Below are 21037 nucleotides of genomic sequence, written 5' to 3' on the forward strand. Positions count from 1 at the left end.
AACCAACGTTAATTAAATATTTGGGAATAACGTTGCAAAGCGAAATGAAGTGAGGCTAGTATTTCAAGTCTGTAACATCGAAGGTGAATGGCCCACTTACAGTGCGACTCGTTTTAGAGTACTTCTCCAGTGTTTGAAATCCCTTGCAGGTAGGATTAAAGGAAGACAGCCAATAAATTAAGAGGAGTGCTGCTATATTTGTTACGAGCAGGTTTGATCAACAGGCCAGTGTTACGGAGTTACACTATGTGATCAAAAGTATACGAACACCTGCCTGAAAATGACTTACAAGTTCATGGCGCCCTCCATCGGTAATGTTGGAATTCAGTATGGTATTGGCCCACCCTTAGCTTTTATTACAGCTTCCACTTTCGCAGGCATACGTTCAGTCAGGTGCTGGAAGGTTTTTTGGGGAATGGCAGGCCATTCTTGAAGGAGTGCTGCATAGAGCAGAGGTATCGATGTCGGTCGGTGAGGTCTGGAAAGAAGTCGGCGCTCGAAATCATCACAAAGGTGTTCTAGAGGATTCAGGTCGGGAAACCGTGCAGGCCAGTCCATTCCGGGATGTTGCTGTCGCGTAACGACTCCTCCACAGGCCGTGCATAATGAACAGGTGCTCGATCGTGTTGAAAGCTGTAATCTCCATTCCCTGATTGCTTTTCAACAGTGGGAAGCAAGAAGGTGCTTAAGACATCTATGTCGGTAGTGCTACGCAAAAGCAACGAGAGGCTCAAGCCCCTTTCATGAAAACCACCAGCACACCATAACACCACTGCTTCTGAAATTTACTGTTGGCTTTTCACACGCTGACAGATGAATCTAACCGGGCATTCGCCATACCCACACCCTGTCACTGGATTGCCAAATTCTGTACTGTGATTCGTCACTCCACACAACGTTTTTACACTGTCCAATCGTCCAATGTTTACGTTCCGTACACCAAGCGTGGAGTCGCTTGGCATTTACCGGCTTGATGTGTGCTTATGAGTAGTCACTCGACCATGAAATCCAAGTTTTCTCAACTCGCGCCTAACTGCCCTAGAACTTGCCGTGGTTGGAGTGCTGACTCATTATCTGCGTATCTGGTAAGGCTGGCAACTGGTGTGTTATGTGTGGGGCTTATATCAACCTGTACCACATCTAAAACAGCCTGGAGATGACTCACTGAACCATTGCAACTGGTAGCAAAAACGTAAAGTAAAATCATAAGGACGGCTGTAGGTGTTTTATTTTGTAACGACGTTCGAAGTACGCAAGTTCCGCGGAGCGCCCCATTCTGCTCTCCCATGATGTCGAATGACTACTGAGATCGTTGGTGTGGAGTACCTGGCAGTAGGTGGCATCACAATGCCCCTACTATGACAAACGTATGTTTTTGTGGGTGTACGGATACTTTTGATCACATAGTGTATGTATATGTAGATGTCGAAGCAGTAACAGGGTATACGCTCTCTGTGACACGCGTCAAGCGTAAATTTGAGAACAGTACTTTCAGGATAACCTGCCTCCGTGGCCGAGGTCGCTAAAGCGCGCTTGTGCTGTGGCGCTCGACCCGTGAGTAGGCCGCTACGAATAATCCTGGTTGTGGAAAAAGTTTTCACTGACATTGTTTAGCCGCCAAGGGGAGGAGATGTGGTGGCGTGAAGTTCCTGATCACCAGACATTGCGCCAGTGTTCTGATTTAAATGCCAAACCTCTCTGCATTGTCCCATGAAGCCACGGCATGTGACACTGTTGATGGTGATTCGTCGGATGCCGACGTTAAGTTTGGCGGCCTCCTTGGTGCTATTAGCGAGGATTTGCCTATGTGCCGGCACCGGGTTTCACCCTCTCCCTTCTCTAATCATCATCATTACACAACGCAAACGTTTTAATGCCATCAAAACACACACATACACACAATACAAATACGTAGAATTAGAAATAATGTAATAGTAATTCCACCACTGCCTTTGTGCTGGAGTTTTTCTCAAAGTTTATTCGTCACAGTTGCCGTAATTTAAAAAAATGGTATAAATCACTACAGAAGTATAGTTTTTGTACGGGCCTACTAGATTCACTTAGAAGTTCCTTAGTTCAGTTTTTTGCTCTCAGTAACATTCCATATGCATGCTCTTATTTACTGAAAGATTTGACCATTTTTAGTTACAAGATTTGACTGCAATAATAACCGTTCACAGTACTGCAAAATTTAGCTTCATATTTAATGCTTTTCTCTAGGATTCCAAGCTATAACTAGGTTCTCGTTAAAGATAATATACCATTACCATCAGATTCGGAGAGCAGTCTGAAATTATAACGGCACTGTCTGGCGGGAAAGCTGCTCTGAGTGACCAGAAACAATATCATTGTTCCTTTGTTGTTGTAGTAAGATAAAGCAGTCACACTTCCAGAAACTGATCCGACTGAGAATGATATATTAGAGACGTTTAATCTAATCAAAACATTGGTTATACACGAGAACCGGATTTATGCGCAAGTGTATACTCTGCCAGGTAGTGGGAAACACTGAATGAGACTTTTATCAATGGAACTCGTGTCCTGCAAAGTACCTTGGATTTATATAAAAACGTCTAATAATACTTCGCTAATGGTTCAAATGGCTCTGAGCACTTTGGGACTTAACATCTGAGGTCATCAGTCCCCTAAAACTTAGAACTACTTAAACCTAACTAACCTAAGGACATCAGACACATCGATGCCCGACGCAGGATTCGAACCTGCGACCGTAGCGGTCGGGCGGTTCGAGACAGAAGCGCCTAGAACCGCTCGGCCACGCCGGCCGGCACTTCGCTAATATTAAATGAAGAAGAAATTTAATAATATTATGAGTAGCTAGGTTTAGAACATGGTGAATATCTTTCACTTCAATCGTAGTGGTTTTATTCATGCAAGGTAGGTTTGTGCAAGCTGTGTACATCAGTAAATCCCCATTTAGCAGCCAACATTTTCAGCGTCTCTAAACTTGTCAATATCTGCCTCACCACCGCTGGCGATCGACTTTAGAAGCTGCAGCTCTTCTTTGGGCATCGACGGCTGACGAGACAGCACATCGACGAAGAAAATTCGCCGAAATTCGTCGTCGCGCGGGTCGTAAAACACGAAGCACATTTGCATCACTGCGTAGCTGGTGTAGTCGGTGGACAGTATCTGGTGCTGCAGTGTTGCTGAAACACAGATATACGGTGTCTGTTTGTTAGAAATGACACACTGAGGGGCCAAAGGTAGCCACTCATGGGGGGTAGGACATCAAACGGGCCGACTTGTAGCAGGAGAGGCAACACAGAACATTTAATTTTCTACTGTCTATACTTTTACAAACAAATTCATAAAACTTCGTCAGGATGACCAGGAAGAATTCAGGATTCACACTCATAGCAGTGGCAGTGCTAAACCATAACAATTTTTTTTTTCGCTTACTGTTGGCTGCATTTGTTGCTACGGGTACATTTTTCTTCACAAATAATAGAGATTCTTTGATGAATTTTGCCCAGCATACAAAGTTTTATGAATTTACTTGTAAAAGTATGTAGGTGAACATGGAGACGAAAGATATCAGTGAAATGTGTAGGAAGAAACAGGAGGCCTCTCTCAATTTGGGTCAAAAAGCTGGCTTCACTATCATGTGGATGAAGAATGAGGTTCTCCGACTCGTTATCCACACCTAGGTTAGCCACTTACTACTTCAGAGTAGGAGTTTGAAAACTGGTTTGTTAGCCAATAATGTCAACATTTGTTCTGCTGGAAAGTAATCGATGTCTAAAATTTAACACTGACTGGTACCACTCTGAATATGCTCAACCTTAATTTGTTTTAGCACGAGTCAACAATCCGTGTCACATGTTTTCTGTATGTCTGTTGCCAATTAAGTTTTTGGCTATTATCACAGTACTATGTTAATCACATTCTTCTTTTTACTGGCATAATTGGGAATCTTCACTGGATCAACATACTAATCTGGGTTAGGAAATGTTAGTTGTAGAGGTGGCCGGATGGCCACACCGTTTTCTAGCACGGCTTTATTTATGTCCCCCGTGGTTTTGCTTTTAAGTGTTGCCCCATATGAAAGTGTGGAATGGTCTTAGAAGAATTCATCAGTTGTCAAACCGGGACACTAAGTGGGTACCAGCTCACTTATCACTAGACGTATGTGGGATCGGCCTAAAAACAAAATCCAAGCCTGCCACCACACCGCCTCTTGATGCTAATTCGCAGGGCGAATTCGTTCTGGGGTCGGTGCCATCCTGGCAGGTGCAGTACACATTTCAACAGTGTCCGACCTTTCTATCTGAAGTTATGTGCTGATGCAGTATTTAGTACGAAAATTTGGGCTCTAAGCATCTCACTTCAATCAGAGAAACACCCCTCCTCAAATTTCTTCTAAAATGTCCCAACTTCCCAATATCTCAATTATTTTACTAATGATTCGTACCCTTGTCCTTAATTTTTTTCTGAATCTGCTAATACACCTACTTAGTCCGCTGTAGTGAATGTGACACAGTGGCTCACAAAAGCAGCTTAATCTTTTACTAGCGATGTCGGGAGAAACCGGTCTCAAATGCGAGTGGTGGACGTGATGATGTGACAACAGTTTATTCTTTCCCCACAGACAGACATTCCCACTAAAAGGTGTTGGTTACCAGAGAGGACGTGCTAAGTATTTTGTAAGAATCAGGAGAAGAGCTTTGGCCGTACGACTCCTCTACCACTGCACCTCAGGTCAGGTTAACTCTAGCAATATCAACGCCACAACGCGCTACCAGGAGGGGCGGCGGGAACTACTTAATGCTCACCCGAAAAAAAAATCCGTTATTTGTTGCCGATATATCTTGACAACATACCTTTTAAAGAGATACTGACTTTTAATTAGGGCCCAGACACTAAAAATACCTTTTAGCACACAGTTAGTAATATTAAATCACCGACATTATGACCACCATAAACAACTTAAAAAAGCAAATGTCGTTCATTGTTTCTGACTTAGTCATGTAATATTCATGTGCAAGCGAGCTCAGAACGTGGAAATACTGAGTACGACATACAATGGACCAAGTGACAGCTAATGCTGAGGCTTAAATTTTCAGGTCAAGTTTGACTTAAAAATTTAAAACACATACGGAATCTAGTTGAAGAATTCATTAAAAACTATAATTTTTTTTCAAAATTTTAACATATAAACTAACTCAAGAGGCACAGAGTATCCTCGGCCCCTCCCATTGATGTATTGAGGGCTAAGGCTTCCTGCGCTAGGAAAGAAACATCCTAAGCCACTGTCTCGTCAGAAACACAATGCATGCGCTGTTTGCCTGCACCTGTTCAAGTTATTCGTCATGAGGATACATCCACATAACAGAAGTCCTCGACCACCATTGCCGATGACTTTGAATGGACATAAGACCATCCGATTGGATGTCGAAGATGCTTTCCCTAGACCCTGTACGCAGTGCGCAACCTAAACCTCTATTGTTTACGGGGATGTGAACGTGGCTGCGCTCTGTAGTGTTACGTTTCTGTCACTGTGTCATCACAAGGTAATGCTTGTGTGTATCGAGATACTTACGGTACCATTCAGTCTCGTTCATCATGAGAACACACACTGATACCGCACTTCCTTTTCCAGACGGCTCGGGGGGTCCAGCAGGAACACACCGCATCTCCATGTTCGTCTGTTCAGTTTCCTTTTTTATTTTCACTGTAACTTCCACATGAGGCTCTTCACCGCTCCAGGAAGGATTGTAGTTCAATTGTAGACACATCTTCTCTTCCGGCCCGAATGGAACATTCATATATTGAGACACCAGGTACCAGTCACCCTGGAACTACAATAAACACAAAAACTAACATTCTAAAACAAAGACCATGGTAGGTAGGAACAGAGTTAGTTGTAAGCATTTACCAGAAAGAGATACTTGTGAGTGGCAATACTGACAAGGTGCTAGGAGATAAGTTCGAGCCGAAATTTTTACAATGGACCAAACAATGTTTAGAAAGTGCAGGTTAAATACCGGCACAGTTAATGACGGCGTCTTTGTTGCTGGTAGAAGTAGCAAAATTGAAATACACAGTTCCTGTTAGTTAGTATGGATAGAGGTTATACTTTACAACCCACCAACTCCGATGATACAGTTTGTGAGCAGTTCAAAGAAAACTTAATCTCATTACAAATCAATGAAATCTCATTAGAATTTACTAGTGACTTAATCCACCCCCGATTTGTTGGTGAAAATACGTATTCAGCACCATTGGTAGGAATTGAAGATTGTCAAAAATTGTGCTAGCTGCTTTCTCCGAAAATTATTTTGAGTTTTTCATTCAGGAAATTTAAATGGTTACGAGAACGTACTTGATCCATTAACAACAAATGATACTTGGCAAATTGGGAGAAAAATGACGGACACGGGGATTAGTGAACACTAGGTCGTTGTAGCAAGACCAACCACAACATCCAAATCCACCAAAGGGCAACGCTAAATATATCTATTCAACGAAGCAGATAAAAATTCGTTTGAGGACTTCCGAAGAGACACCCTCCACCTTCTCACAACTATGTAAGTGTAGACGAGACATGACTTAATTTCAAAGAAATAGAATCTGAGTCGTTTGAGAGTCTTATAACAAATAAATTAATAAAAGATGGTACTGATCCTCCAAGATACACAAAGCAAGCTATAACACTGTTGCTGAAACAATTAAAAAAGGAAAACCGCAAAAATTTCAAGGTTCCCGATGTTTTACTGAAACTCGAAATTTCAAAGTGAGATTCGCTTAATAGCTTCTACAATGAAACTATGTCTCAAAAACTGACGGCAAATTCAAGGATATTCTGGTCCTGTCTAAAGAATACCAGCAGCAAGATATAGCCAATACATTCATTGCGCGACACCAGTATAATCTTAGCGAAGACGGCGCCACTAAAGCGGAGTTATTAAACACAGTTTTCCGAAATTACTTCACCAAAGTATACGAAGTAAGTATTCCAGAATCCGAATCGAGAACAGCTGCCAAGGGTGTAACGAAGCAGCTTAAAGCGATAAAGGCAAATCTTCCGGTCCAGATAGCAAACCAATAAGTTTCCTTTCAGAGTATAGTGGTGCAATAGCCGCATGCTTAGCAATCAAATACAGCCACTCTCTCGGCGAATGATTATTACAAAAAGACTGGAAAATTGCACAGATCACACCAATAACCAAGAAAGGAAATAGGAGTAATCCACCGAATTACAGAGCCATATCACTAACAATGATTTACATTAGGATTTCGGAACATATAGTGTTTTCGATCATTATCAATTATTTGTAAGGTAACGGTCTATTGACATACAGGCAGCACGGAGGCAGAAAATATCTTTCTTGTGATACACAACTGGCTCCTTATTCGCACGAAATAATATTGCTGTCAACAGTGGATCTCATATTGATTCATTTCTAGATTTCCGGAACTGTGACTAAATTGCGTGCCTAAGGAGTCTTGCTTCAGCTGTGCGACTAAATTTATGATTACTCTCGGAAAGGTTACGGTACGAAGTGATCGACCGAAAATCATCGAGTAAAACACCAAAGTAATATGCGACGTTCCGTAAGGAGGTGTTCCAAGCCTTCCGCTCTTCACACTGTACTTAAAAGATTTAGGAAATAATCTCAGCATTGTTCTTAGATTGAACAGTTCCTTGCGAAACGCCGGATATCACTTTGGTGTTTTGCTCGATGATCCTCCGTCGATCACTAAGTACTCTACCCTATCTGCTTCTAAATCATTAATACAGTTACACAACTGCATATGATGCTGTCATTTTCCGCCATGTAATGTCATCAGACGATCCAAAAGAATTGCAGAATGATTTAGACAAGGTATCTGTATAGTACAAAAACTGAAAATTTACTCTATATCATCAAAAGTGTAACAATACTCTAAAATCGGTCGGGCTAGCGACTTGTATACTCTTTCCTTTACATATAAATTATACTTGCCCAGAATCCTTCCAGTTAATTTAAATCTTCCGTACGTCTTCCCAAATACCGATTCTATGTGATTTTCCAATTTTGTGTCGCAGCTTTATTTTATCTGTAAGTACATACACAATTTGGCGTCCTTAGTACGTTCACCACTTTCCTTGTAATCGTATATTGTCTTGTACTCGTATCTTCGGTTTATCGTAGTCATTATCTTACATTTATCCACATTTGACGGTTGTTGTTAGTCACTATACCGAGTGACAATTTTGTCCAAGTCTTTTTGTATTTTCTTCCCATCACGCAATTCTCCTGTAGAAAACAGCATGGCCAGCCGCAGTCTTATGTTGCTTCTGATAGTATATGGTAATTCAATACGTGTACTGAGAAATTTAGAGATTCTGTTAGATTTATTCGGCAGACAATGATTTTTCTTTCGTTTTTGCAGAACATCCGCCTTGTAGTGTAACATACTGAGGTCCATCAATCAAATACTCCAGGAACCAATTAGAGATCAATCACATTCTATAACCAGTGTATAGTATGACAATTTCCAAGATTACAGAAGGAGAACGAACACGGCAATGACTAGACGGAAAGTTTATCATGTTGTGAAAAAAAGCAATTGGGGTATGGGGAGATTTGAACAGAGATCTCTCGCTCCGCAATCAGAAATTTTTTTCAGGTAACATTTAACAGCATGATGCACTTAGAGAAATGCATGATAAACCCTGTGCTGTCTTAATATATTTTTTCACAAAAGAATATACTATAAGACAGCATAATGTTTACCATGCATTTCTCCAGTATTCGCAGTCATCCACCGCGATCACATAAGTACGACGCCACAGATCTTGCTACTCGCTCGATGTTGGACATCTCCAGATTGGATGTTTACTTGTACTCCTTTGATTCTTTCTTCACAGTTCAGTACACATTCTTCCTAGTTTCATACTTAATCTGTGTTCAGTTTTTGACTGGTTACCCACTGGAACATTTTACCACTAAATGTTACTGGGGTGGGGGGGGGGGGGGGGAGGTTGAGCGATTTCGAGTTTCCCTCGTCAGTAGGATCTCGAGGTTCAACAAGTAACCGCTAAGCTGTCATTAACACGAAGGTTGATTTTAATACCACTTTGCTTTTATTGACGTAATTTTGTCGAAGATGGTATGCTCTTGGCTCCTTACGACCTTCGAACTAATTAACGAAGCGAGCTGCGTGTGGACCTAGATTTAACGTGAAATTCAAATCACTAGGCAGTTGAGCCTTTTCCACCTTACGAGACGAGAAAGAAGTGATGAGTGACAGATAAACATCCTATCAATGAATAGGAATTATGCAGCAGCCTTCAGGTGCTTAGTCTTGCATTGAGCCCCCAAGCCACCCAATGTACACTCACAGAAAAGAAGTACAGCGGATCTCCGTTCATAACTAGGTCATGCGAGACTGAGGGAACTTACTTAACAAATGCGCTCTTGATGTATGATGTTGACTTTGATGTATGGAAACAATGGGAAACCTAAATTAAGTTAGCTAGTAACTGATATGTGCAAGTTCAGAGCTCCACCACTGTGCCAAGTCGCGCAGTCGGGAACCGGGCGACTGCTATGGTCGCAGGTTCGAATCCTGCCTCGGGCATGGATGTGTGTGATGTCCTTAGGTTAGTTGGGTTTCAGTAGTACTAAGTTCTAGGGGACTGATGACCACAGAAGTTGAGTCCCATAGTGCTCAGAGCCATGTTTGAACTGTGCCAAGTCGCTCCCTCTGTGTGACTGACCAGTTACCTGTCACAAACTTCACATTGCTCACCTTATCGCCGTGCAGATGTTCTGTTATAGCGCGTTATAAATGTGAACCGCTCATTAATTACATCACTTTAATTATTCATAGTATTTTCGAGGCACTGTAACATATTATTAAGCTTAAGAAATGCTAAGATTAAATTCGCACCTTCATTGAAACAGGGAGTCGACAAAAACATGGAAACACCACGAGGTATGGATGCCTGAACATAATTGTAGATGTTAGCCGAGCCTGCTAGTGGCGCTGTTTTATTTGATCACGAACAGCTCCTGAGCAATGTATTGAATACGGTGCTGGTGTCATTCGTTGTCAGGTTCTGCATAGTTGTGAGCGAGCTATGTTGTAGGTCGTAAGTGTATTTGGACGTGCGAAACTTGTTGGTGCTCATGTGGAGGGGTTCCTCAACCAACAGAGTCGAAGTTTCGAAAATTTATACCTTATACAGGTACAGGGGAAAAAAATCTTGTGGTAAGTCACAACGCGGAAGAAAGTGTGTATTGAGTGATCGTAAAAGACGGTCGCCGAAGAGGATTGTGACGACAAATATTAGGACTGCAGCTGCAAAATTCACTACAGAAACGCATATCCCGACTGCGAATCCTATCATCACCAAAACAGCACGAAGGGAGCTTCATAATCAGTGAATTGCTGGGCGAGATAGAATTACAGCACCACTCATCAGTGGAGCGAATGTCCATGATAAGAAAACGTGATGCCGAAATCATAAAACCAGGACTGTGGGGGAATGGAAGAAAGTCATTTCCTGGATGAGTCTTGTTTTACACTGTTTCAAGCTTCCAGCCGAATTTAGGTTACAAGAGTGAAAGATGGCAGAGTTTGGGTGATTATTTGCCCAACTATATTATGGCATTCCATGCACCATATGGTTAAGTTTCAAGTTCGCATTAGAGCCAACAATTATGAGACCACTTCGTCTGATCGGGTCCATCCCAATGTTTTTCCCCAGTCGTGATTCTGTGTTCCAAGACAACCGGGCCCCTGTTCAGACAGTTTGCAGGACCGGTTTCGTGAGCCACCATAGTCACCAGATCTCAATATTATTGATCTGTTGTGGTCTACCTTGGAAAGGGAGGAGCTTGATCGCTATTGTGAGTCTTTTCAGGAATTCTATTGCAGTATGGATGGTGGACACTGTATATTGTAACTTTCAATTTGCTATGATATTTTCAGGCCTTCAGATTCCAGATATTATTAATGCTCGTTCAGTGGTCATGAAGTGACTTGTTTTTAATTACTGCGGTCCAAACTAACACCTGTCAGAGAAGAATGTTTACGTGTGTTACAATAAACTTCGTTTGCCACCAAGCTATTTTTCCAGCGCCGCCTCCAACGGCCGCATCAGAACTGTTCACCGAGTGTTAAAGCTTTCCGACACGGAAAGGCTCCATGGCTCGATCCTCAACTACTTTTAAACAAAGCTACCAAATGTGCCACAGAGAACATCAGAATGTACGCCTCCATCATAGTTACTTGAACATGACATTATTTTGCAAGACGTATTGTATAAGATTGCCTTGAAAACCTTACAGGGCGCACATTTATCCTTTTGGACGTGCCTGGAAGCTGTTTTGAATGCCAACTGGTTTTCTATATTGTATTAGACATGGAACACGTCCCGAGCTTTACTTGGTGCAGAAACGTTTGTGTTCACAAGTCAGCACCGATTTAGGAAGCATGGCTAGTGTGAAACTCAACTTGCCCTTTCCTCACAGGATATCTGGCGGATCATCGATGCAGGACAACAAGTAAACTCCATTTTCTTAGATTTCTGGGAAGCTTCTGAGACGGTACCACACTGTCAACTCTAAACGAAGATGCGAGGATACGGAATAGGTTTCCAGCATATGAGTTGTTCTTAGGCTCCTTAAGTAACAGAATCCAGTACGATGTACTCAAAGCCGAATGCTCGTTATAGACATGTTTACTGTTAGGAGGGACCCAGAGAAGTGTGACAAGACTGGTCTTTTTCTCTGTATACATAAACTATCTTACACACAGGGTGGGCAGCAATATGCGATTGTTTGCTGATGACGCTATGGTACACTGGAAACTATCGTCGTTGAGTGAAAGTAGAAGATTTCAGAATGACAAAGACAGAATACCTGTTTGTTGAGGCGAATTACAGCTAGCTCTAATTGTACAGAAATGTGAGCTGATGTGGCTAAGTAGAAGAAATAATCCCGCAATATTCGAATACAGTGTTAGTGGTCTCCTGTTTAACACAGTCACATCGATTAAATATCAAAGAGAAACATTATAAAGCTATATGAAATAGCACGAACACGTAAGGTCGATAGCAGGGAAGGCGAATGGTTGACTTAATTTATGGAGAGAAATTCAAGAAAGTATAGCTCATATATAAAGGAAACAACGTATAGAACACTTGCGAGATCCATTCTTCAGCACTGATCGATTGTTTGGGATTCCCGCCAGTTCGGATTGAAGGAAGACATCTAATCAGTTAAGTCGACAATGTACGTAAAATTCGTTGAAATTTGACATTTTCTCTTTTCTACTCCATAATGAACTTTGGACTTTCCTGAACCTTTTGGTATATAATACATTAAAATCAGACAATTGGGAGACCTTAAAAAATATTTTGAATGTTGACCTGTGAGTGTCAAATTTTGCGGCTATGCATGTATTGCCACAGTTGAGCAGTCAATCTTGGGAACTGCACAGTCTAGAAGGCTGCGAATTGATTTGTTCTGTGCCTACTGCTACGTCTGAGAAGTTGGCATTACGAATAAACAAATCAGTCCTTTCATTCTGATACTAATTTTCGTTGAAAGTAGTGTGATTATCGGCTATTTTTGTAGTGAGCCAATTTCTATTGCTTTTTATACGTAATTAAAATGACTAAGCTTAAAAGTAACTTCAAGAAACGGAAATTTGCGGGTAACAGATATGTGAGACCTGCATTTTCTTATGAAGTACTTGAAAACAAGTGTGCACTAGCAGTGAAGGAAACCACGATAATGTTTTTGAAGTGACCACGCCCCCTAGTGCACGGAAAAGGAAAGCAACTTTAGAAATGTGTGACAGTGGTAAAATTAATAGTATGGCTTACGTGATTACTGAAACTGTCCCTTGCTGTCTTTGTGGTAGTGAAGTTAAACTTCATGACAATATAGGAGCTAGAATTCGTGCTTGTCTAAATTAATTAATAAATGTCAGAAGTGCAAAAACGAAAAAGCATTTCATACTTCATCAAAGTGTTCGGGTATGAAACTAAAGTGTGACTGTTCCATGGTCTAAGATGCATGTCTAGAGGTGCAGGGGCTGGTAATGTTCTCTGCACTGTGTAAAGTTTGCCAAAACCACCTTCTAGGTACACGAAATACGTAACAGTAATTAGGGACTCTGTAAATGCTGTGACTGAAGATTCGATGGTTGCTGCTTCATCAGAAGCTGTTGAACAAAATGAGGGTGACAGACATCAGCAATGCTGTTGATGGATCCTGGCAAAAGTGTAGGTTTGGTTCTAAAAATGGTTTTACATCAGCAATAAGTATTGTCACCGGAAAAGTTTTGGATTTTGAAGTTCTCAGTAAGTACTGCCAAGGTTGTACAGTGATCCAGAAAAACAGATTACTTCATAAGCAGCAGTGTGTAAAAAATTATGATGGCGCAAGTGGAGGAATGGAGGTAAAAGGAGCAGTTAATATTTTCCAGTATTCGCAGAAGGGGAGACGTGTCAGATATGCGAATCACTTACGTGAAGGAGATAGCAGTACAAAACAGTAAGACGTATGATGTTCCTATACAAAAGCGTGAGTGTGTAAGACATGTCAAGAAAGGATGGAAACACGACTGCATAACCTAAAAACAAGCTGGGTAACACAAAACTGTCTGATGACAAGACAATAAAATGTGCTGGAAGACTTATGAACAAAGCAATTGAGTAATTACAGGAATATTACGGCAAGGCCGTTAGAGATAAGTGTGACAATTTAAAGAAGATGAAAAGAGCTGTTTGGAACACTTTCTTTCATCGAATAACACCTGATGAAAAGCCGTGTCATGCTTTGTCTCCATATCCACGAGGCTAGCTGAATTTTCTGACACCCAGCATGAATTTACACATAAACATTCTCTTCCTTTGGCACTAATGCAAGCAATCCGACTTATTTACAAGATCTGGCAAATCCTGAATTTCTAAGGAAGTGTTTACATAGGAAGACCTAGAATGAGAATGAGTCCTTCAGTAATGTTGTGTGGTGCCGTGTGCCTAAAAATGTTTTTGTGGGCCTTATGACTCTAACGTTAGCAGTGTCTGACGCTATAATAAGTTCTAATGGTGGACACTATGAAATTCTGAAGGTTCTGGAGAAGTTAGGGGTAAGATTTCAACAGAACACAGCTAAAGGGCCGCGTGAAGCAGAGTTAACTGCTCAGCAAATGGCAAAAGAAGCAAGAAAAAAAAGGAGGAGGCAAGCACTGGGCTGTTTTTAACACTGAAGAGGATACAGACTATGTGCCAGAGCAATTCTAGTGCATAAAAGACGCAGAAATGTAAGTCTGTATAAGAACTTGTAATAAAAACGTTTTAAACCTCAATATCTCTTACCTATATTTTTTGCAATAGATGACCCGTTTTCTAAAAAAGTACTGACGAAAGAGACATTCATTTACTGACCTCTAACCGTTGCTAAAGCGCAATCACGTTCAAAATATTGCAATACAGATATGAAACTGGAATAATTACAATACAATGAGTTGTTTTGTTATTACTTTATTTGATTTACAAAATTCTGTCAAAAAATTGAGTGCTTTAAGAAAAAGATCAATACAATTTTAGTAATGGTTGAAATGGCTCTGAGCACTATGGGACTTAACATCTTAGGCCATCAGTCCCCTACAACTTAGAACTACTTAAACCTAACTAACGTAAGGACATCACACACATCCATGTCCGAGGCAGGATTCGAAACTGCGACCGTGGCAGTCCTGCGGTTCCGGACTGCAGCGCCTAGAACCGCACGGCCATCGCGGCCAGCATTTTAGTAATAATTCTAGTTCAGTGTTTCTAGAAAGGTGCATTGAAGAATTATGGGAAATTGGAAGTTGGTGTCTTAAAAAGTTTCCAAGTTAATGAGTGACAAAATTCGATAATTGAGCTTTGATAGCATAGGACATACAAAGTCCCCTAAAGAGGGGTGCTGCTAGATTTGTCACCGGTAGAGTCGCTCAACACACGAATGTTACGAGGATGCCTCTTGAACTCAAATTGAAACCCCTGGAGGGAAGAGAGCGTTCTTTCTGCGGAACACTTGTTACAGGATATTCACTCCAAAAAGAACGCCGAAAAAGGACCCAAATGAAAGGACTGTGCCCCAAGGGTTTTCTTTTCAACAACATTCATCGTTTTACCAAAAATACAACTACAGAATCGATTTGCAGTTCATAACATGAACTGTTATTTTATCTGATTGGTTTTATTTCTGGATTTTAGCTATTTTTACTAAAAAATCTCTGATCGTAAGAGCCAATGTACTCTATAATGTACAAAAAGATGTGCGCCGACAGAATATTGTCACTGGATCAATGTCAGATCACTTCCTTATTTAGATTTCCGATGTGAAATTTTGTTATACGTTTGTCTGATGAAGACGGGGCTTTGATCCGTCGAAGCTGTGATAAGGATTCATTTACTGACCTCTAACCGTTGCTAAAGCGCAGTCATGTTGAAAATATTGCAATACAATTTTACTACACAAACAAACAAATTCGGGAAACTGATAAGACAGACTAAATAACGGAAATAATTTGAAAGGGCCATAATAACATTTAACTGTGCCAAATTCGGTAAAAAGGAATCTTTAAAAGAGTTAGATACATTCTGAGCAAATACACGCCCCAAAGATAGAAGCATAAATTCCTTACACAACTTGGACATAGGTTAAGAATTTGAAAAACATGATCTCTGTCCATAACAATGGAAACCCACAGCTCTGAAATCGTGAGTGAGGCTCACTTACTTCTTCTTCTATAAGATACAAGAGAATGGAACATTTCTACATAAGGTTACTAGATAAAGAGGGTAAAAAATCACAAAACTAATTTGAGTCATCACTACTAATCTCCAAAGGGTGTCAAAGGCCAAGATGGACCTCGCCATGGAGGTCGGGAGTGAAGTAGCGCATCATGCAGGCTATTGCACACACTTTGAGTCGTAACACGATGTCCTATGGTTGCACGAAAAGCATTATTCAACATGGTGGCGTTGTTATCAGGGTTCCTCCAAGCCATAATCCTTAGGTAGCAGTCTCCACTGCAGTAATACCAGTTGAGCAGCCTGAGTGAGGCAAGCCATCGAGAGTTAGTGCCTCTCTGTATCTCCTCCATGTCCGAACAACATCGCTTTGGTTCATTCCGAGATGCCTGTTCACTTCCCTTGTTGAGAGCCCTTCCTGGCACAAAGTAACAATGCGGACGCGAAAGAACCGCGGTATTGACTGTCTAGGCATTGTTGAAATACAGACAACACCAGCTGTGTACCTCATTCTTGATGGAATGGCGGGAACTGATCGGCTATCGGACTTCCTCTGTCTAATAGAAGCTGCTCATGCATGATTGTTTACATCTTTGGGCGGGTTTAGTGACATCTCTGAACAGTCAAAGGGATTGTGTCTGTGGTGCAATATCCACAGTTAACGTCGATCTTCAGGTGTTCTGGGAACCTGGGTGATGCAAAATTTTTGTTTGATGTGTGTATATCAGAGTACAAACACCTCACAGCAATTCAAGGGTCAGTTTCTCTCTCAGACAACCAGCAAACTGCAATTCAGGCAGAAGCGACCACAAAGCATGCAGCAAGTAAAGCAAACAGTAATATTCTCAATGGTAGAAATCTTCACCTTCACGTCTGCCCAGAAACCATATCGGGAAAGGCGGAAGTAAACTAAAACACTTGCGGCTAAGGTGACGTGTGGCAAATCCACTGCGGCAGAATAAACCCAGCAACCATTCCAACCCACTGCCAGACCCGCAGCAAAACACGGCAGCAGTCGCTGCTCTGCACAGGCGAGCATGCCCGTTTTCAATCTACCTTTTCCGGACTTTACTACACCGACTGCCGCTCGCTTCCCTCTTCACGACCCGGCTCATCTCGCTTCGGCCGAGCACCACCCTGTTTCCTCGTTAGGCAGCCGACCAAAGATAGTCTTTTACCCGGAAATCGATCGGAGCGAGCCGCCGCGGCTCAACAGTATTAAGACAATTTAGAGAATCCTCATCTGCAGCTCACTGCACAACGATTCTACTGCCACCAGCGCACATTTCGCGAAAGAATCGCGAAGACAAGATAAAGTAAACTGATGCTAGTACGGATGTATGTAGACAGTCATGTTCCTCTCTCTCCATTTGCGAGTGAAAGAGGGAAGGGAATGACGTAGTACTGCAAGATATCCTCAATTGTAAACTATATGGTGGAGTGTAAACTTTTAGGTAGTTGTAGGAATCTCCAGTTAAAAATAATATACGTCTCACCCTGTCGGCATCAAATGATTTCATCCCAAACGGTGGCGGACACATGTGATGCTTGTGATGGTGCCCGATAGACACGGACGCTATGCTGAGAATAATCGCTACGTTGTACAACATGGCCACCATTTGCAAGCACAACTGATGTCGGACGTTATGGTAGCGCTCTTATATGTGCGAATCCTGCAAGATGGTTCACACGGCTTTTTGTCCTTTGCTGTCTGCCGAGAAAAGAAAGAAAACTGTCAACCGCTATGTGTGGTTCTTCTGCAACGCCTGAGGTGCTACGGTAAGGTCACGTTGCGCAACGGAAAGCCTTGTTCTCTCCGCTCTTTAGGCAGAGGTGGCACTGACATCTTGAAGACTAACGAGAGGTGGTTAGTAATAATGGCCGAAGTGTTTGTTCCAAGTACTGCTGGAGGTCATGGCAGATTCTAAAAACAAGAAAGTATCCCAAAAACATATTAAAGTGATATCAAATATCTCACAAAGAACCTATTGAGTGTGATGTTGCAAGTTCCATCTTTATTAAGGCTCGGTTGAAAGAGTTGTGTTAACAGTTATATCAGGAAAAGTATAAGCTGCTGATGACTCATCATGTGCTTCAGGAGGGCGACAGAAAGTGAGTGCACGGAAGGTAAAGGGATCACCTTTTTATGGGATTTATGTACCTTACTTCAAAAGATGGACACAGTTGACATTTAAGAAATCTTCAAAACACATCATTAACTTGCCTCATGAATATCTTATGAAAAATGGCGCGCCACAGTGAACACAAAATTCGGACCATAGAGATCTAAGGAGAACTACTTGGGAGTTACAAACCGTGCGGCACGTTCAACTAAGTAGTCACTCTAAAGGACTGGATATACTCGTAGAGCCATATTGGTGTAACAATGTGATGAGAACTGATGGAATGTCATGGCATGCAATCCAATGCGAAAAAGTCTGTTGTGGAACTAATGGTGAAACTGGCTGCCCTTTTAAGTCGTGGCTGCAGACAGTGCGATAATATGTTTTATAAGATCGGAAAAACAAGCATTCAGAGACTGAATTTGATCAGTGATTCCAGGTGGTATGAATTGCACACTTTTCAGGGGCGTAGTTTGCTCCAAATGAATATGACTTTTATACGCAAACCAGGAATCAGGCAAAAGCAATGGTCCTACCATAATTGTAGTTCTTTTACGCCCATTTTCCCAGTCTTGCTTACTGTGCCGTAAAGAGCACGCACACTGGAAGGCATCGCAGAGGGCAGAGCACCTACAACTTCTCGCAGCGCAGTAAATAACATCACAGCCAATTTACCATTCAGATTAAAGGTCATCATAATTTTATACGAATCCGTTAAGGCACTGATGTTAGCTGATCTTGATACAACTCTCTTGGTACCTCTAATTTACAGGGTTCCTTTCACATGTATTTCCTGATCAAATCGCGATTTGTCGTAGTTGAAAAACAATTCGTTACTGAAAGATGGGATGAGGCACATTTCGCAGTTTCCTGTGTTCCCCCTAAGGCGACTCTTTGTTTGAAATTTCGTTATCTTACGCCTTCCAATTCTGCTTCTCTTGAAATCACTGTAGTCTATGTCACGCGATGTCTGATGTGCATAACGTAGCAAGTGCCTATCATGCACTTCCTGTAAATTGTATCCAGCATTCTTTTAACATCAGTTTCTACAACAAGTGCGGCTTTTGCTCCCTTGAATATCAGCAGCTTTTCTCATTCACTACACTGTCATACTGCCGCTGACGTATTCGAAATGTCTCCTCACTCGAAACCTATTCATAACTGTTTACTTATGGTGTGGATGATATGTACTTATTTATGTTTAGCACCCGCTCCCTGGACAGTGATTGTTGTTTACTACGTTTCATAGGAGACGGGGTGTGTGGCTCGCTGTCCGACAGGGCGGATGAACTACGAGGTTCGACTCCTGTTTAAATATCACTTTCACTTGTTGAGCACTTATCGTCAGCATTGTACACCTCAGACACACTGAACGCACAGTCGAGAGCATACTCCACACATTAAACTGACATAGCTAGCAGAAATAACTAATATTTCATTCTCCACATCTTTCTCAGTCTGCGAAATTCCTTGGGTTTTTTTCTGACGAAATGTCAACTTTGGCAAGTGTTGTTATAGACAGAATGCAGTGTTAGCTTTGTTTATCGTTGCCATTGGCTCTGCTTTGTATCAACATCACTAAAACTGCACCACTGTTCTGAGTTAATCGTCGACCAAGCAGTTGAACTACGCTTCTTTCAAATGGTTCAAATGGCTCTGAGCACTATGGGACTTAACATCTGTGGTCATCAGTCCCCTAGAACTTAGAACCACTTAAACCTAACTAACCTAAGGACATCACACACATCCATGCCCAAGGCAGGATTCGAACCTGCGACCGCAGTAGTCGCACGGTTCCGGACTGCGCGCCTAGAACCGCGAGACCACCGCGGCCGGCCTGGTGCATTTTATCCACAGCCCTGTTTACCATATTGGGTCGTCAACCCGACATTTTACAGTATAAATAGCTATAGAACTACCCTGACGCTTATGGGGCTGCCTACCCCGTAACCATTGGCGTCAGAAACGTGCCAGACTTTAACAGCTGGGTTAAGAAGATGTATTAACGTTGAGCAGCGTTGTTGGTAGCCTACAGCATCGATATCTGGATGTGGTGAGTGACGAAAAACTGTTTTGGCTGTTTGCTGTCTGAACTGATATGTCTGTTGACTTGGACTGGGGAATGCAGCTCAAATTGTGGTGTTTCTAAGAGTCACTCTGGTTTAAACTTGAGAGAGTTCAGAGAGTAGTATGCACCCTCTCTGATTTACGCAATGTAATTTGGTGGTGCATAGTGCCTCAGTTGCTTAATCGATTTTTGTAGCTTGGTATAAACGTAGAAGGGCTCAGCGTTACGCAAGAGAGCGTAACGTGCGTATATGGTTCGCGCTTTGATGTAAAGATGAAACATGTAAAAGTTATTACACTATTTCTGAAATTTAGTTTGTCCCTATATTCGTCGTATTATGATTTTGGTCTATTGTTATACACGTGCTTTACAATGAGTGAGTCAGGAGACAAATGTTTACGGTCCCAGAAGCGGTTCGGACTTTATTGAATGGTTGAAAGGAGGAAAGATAATATAGACCTGCATATACACTTAAGGCACTTTGAAAGAGAACAAACTATCGTGCAATTTATCGGTACCTATTGTAGATAGTAATGCTGGTATCTTGTACTCTTCTTTCTCAGGTTAGTCTGTGGAGAATGTGTTAGCGTTGGAGGACAATTTGTTGTCAGTCACTAAGCTGGACTGTTGTGAAAATGAAAAGTTGTTGCATACACTCAAATTCCGTTTAATAGGGATGCTCATTTTGTTATTTTACTCCAAAGAATACGTTAACTGGAACTCCCTTCTTTGTCATTGTAATCACTTTTGTCTTTTTCCATATTGAAATACGTCAATAGAAAATCAAACAGGCCGTGAAAAATATTTACAAGCTAAGAAATATGCTGCTGGTGGTGGTTAGTGTTTAACGTCCCGTCGACAACGAGGTCATTAGAGGTGGAGCGCAAGCTCGGGTTAGGGAAGGATTGGGAAGGCAATCGGCCGTGCCCTGCAAAGGAACCATCCCGGCATTTGCCTGAAACGATTTAGGGAAATCATGGGAAACCTAAATCAGGATGGCCGGAGACGGGATTGAACCGTCGTCCTCCCGAATGCGAGTACAGTGTGCTAACCACTGCGCCACCTCTCTTGGTAAGT

At 41.9% G+C, this 21037-nt stretch overlaps 1 protein-coding gene across 1 annotated transcript; it reads right to left on the reverse strand.

Moving 5' to 3' along the window:
* Nucleotides 1-2856: 2856 nt before the first annotated feature.
* On the reverse strand, nucleotides 2857-17399 carry LOC126336708 (apolipoprotein D-like). Its single transcript, XM_050000675.1, has 3 exons — nucleotides 17266-17399; nucleotides 5561-5819; nucleotides 2857-3167 (listed from the first exon to the last, which is right to left on the reverse strand). The coding sequence occupies exons 1-3, from the start codon at nucleotides 17386-17388 to the stop codon at nucleotides 2935-2937; spliced, it is 615 nt and encodes a 204-aa protein (XP_049856632.1). The 5' UTR covers nucleotides 17389-17399; the 3' UTR covers nucleotides 2857-2934.
* Nucleotides 17400-21037: the final 3638 nt, after the last annotated feature.

This window comes from Schistocerca gregaria, chromosome 2 (assembly GCF_023897955.1).
Source record: "Schistocerca gregaria isolate iqSchGreg1 chromosome 2, iqSchGreg1.2, whole genome shotgun sequence".
NCBI classification, from domain to species: domain Eukaryota; kingdom Metazoa; phylum Arthropoda; class Insecta; order Orthoptera; family Acrididae; genus Schistocerca; species Schistocerca gregaria.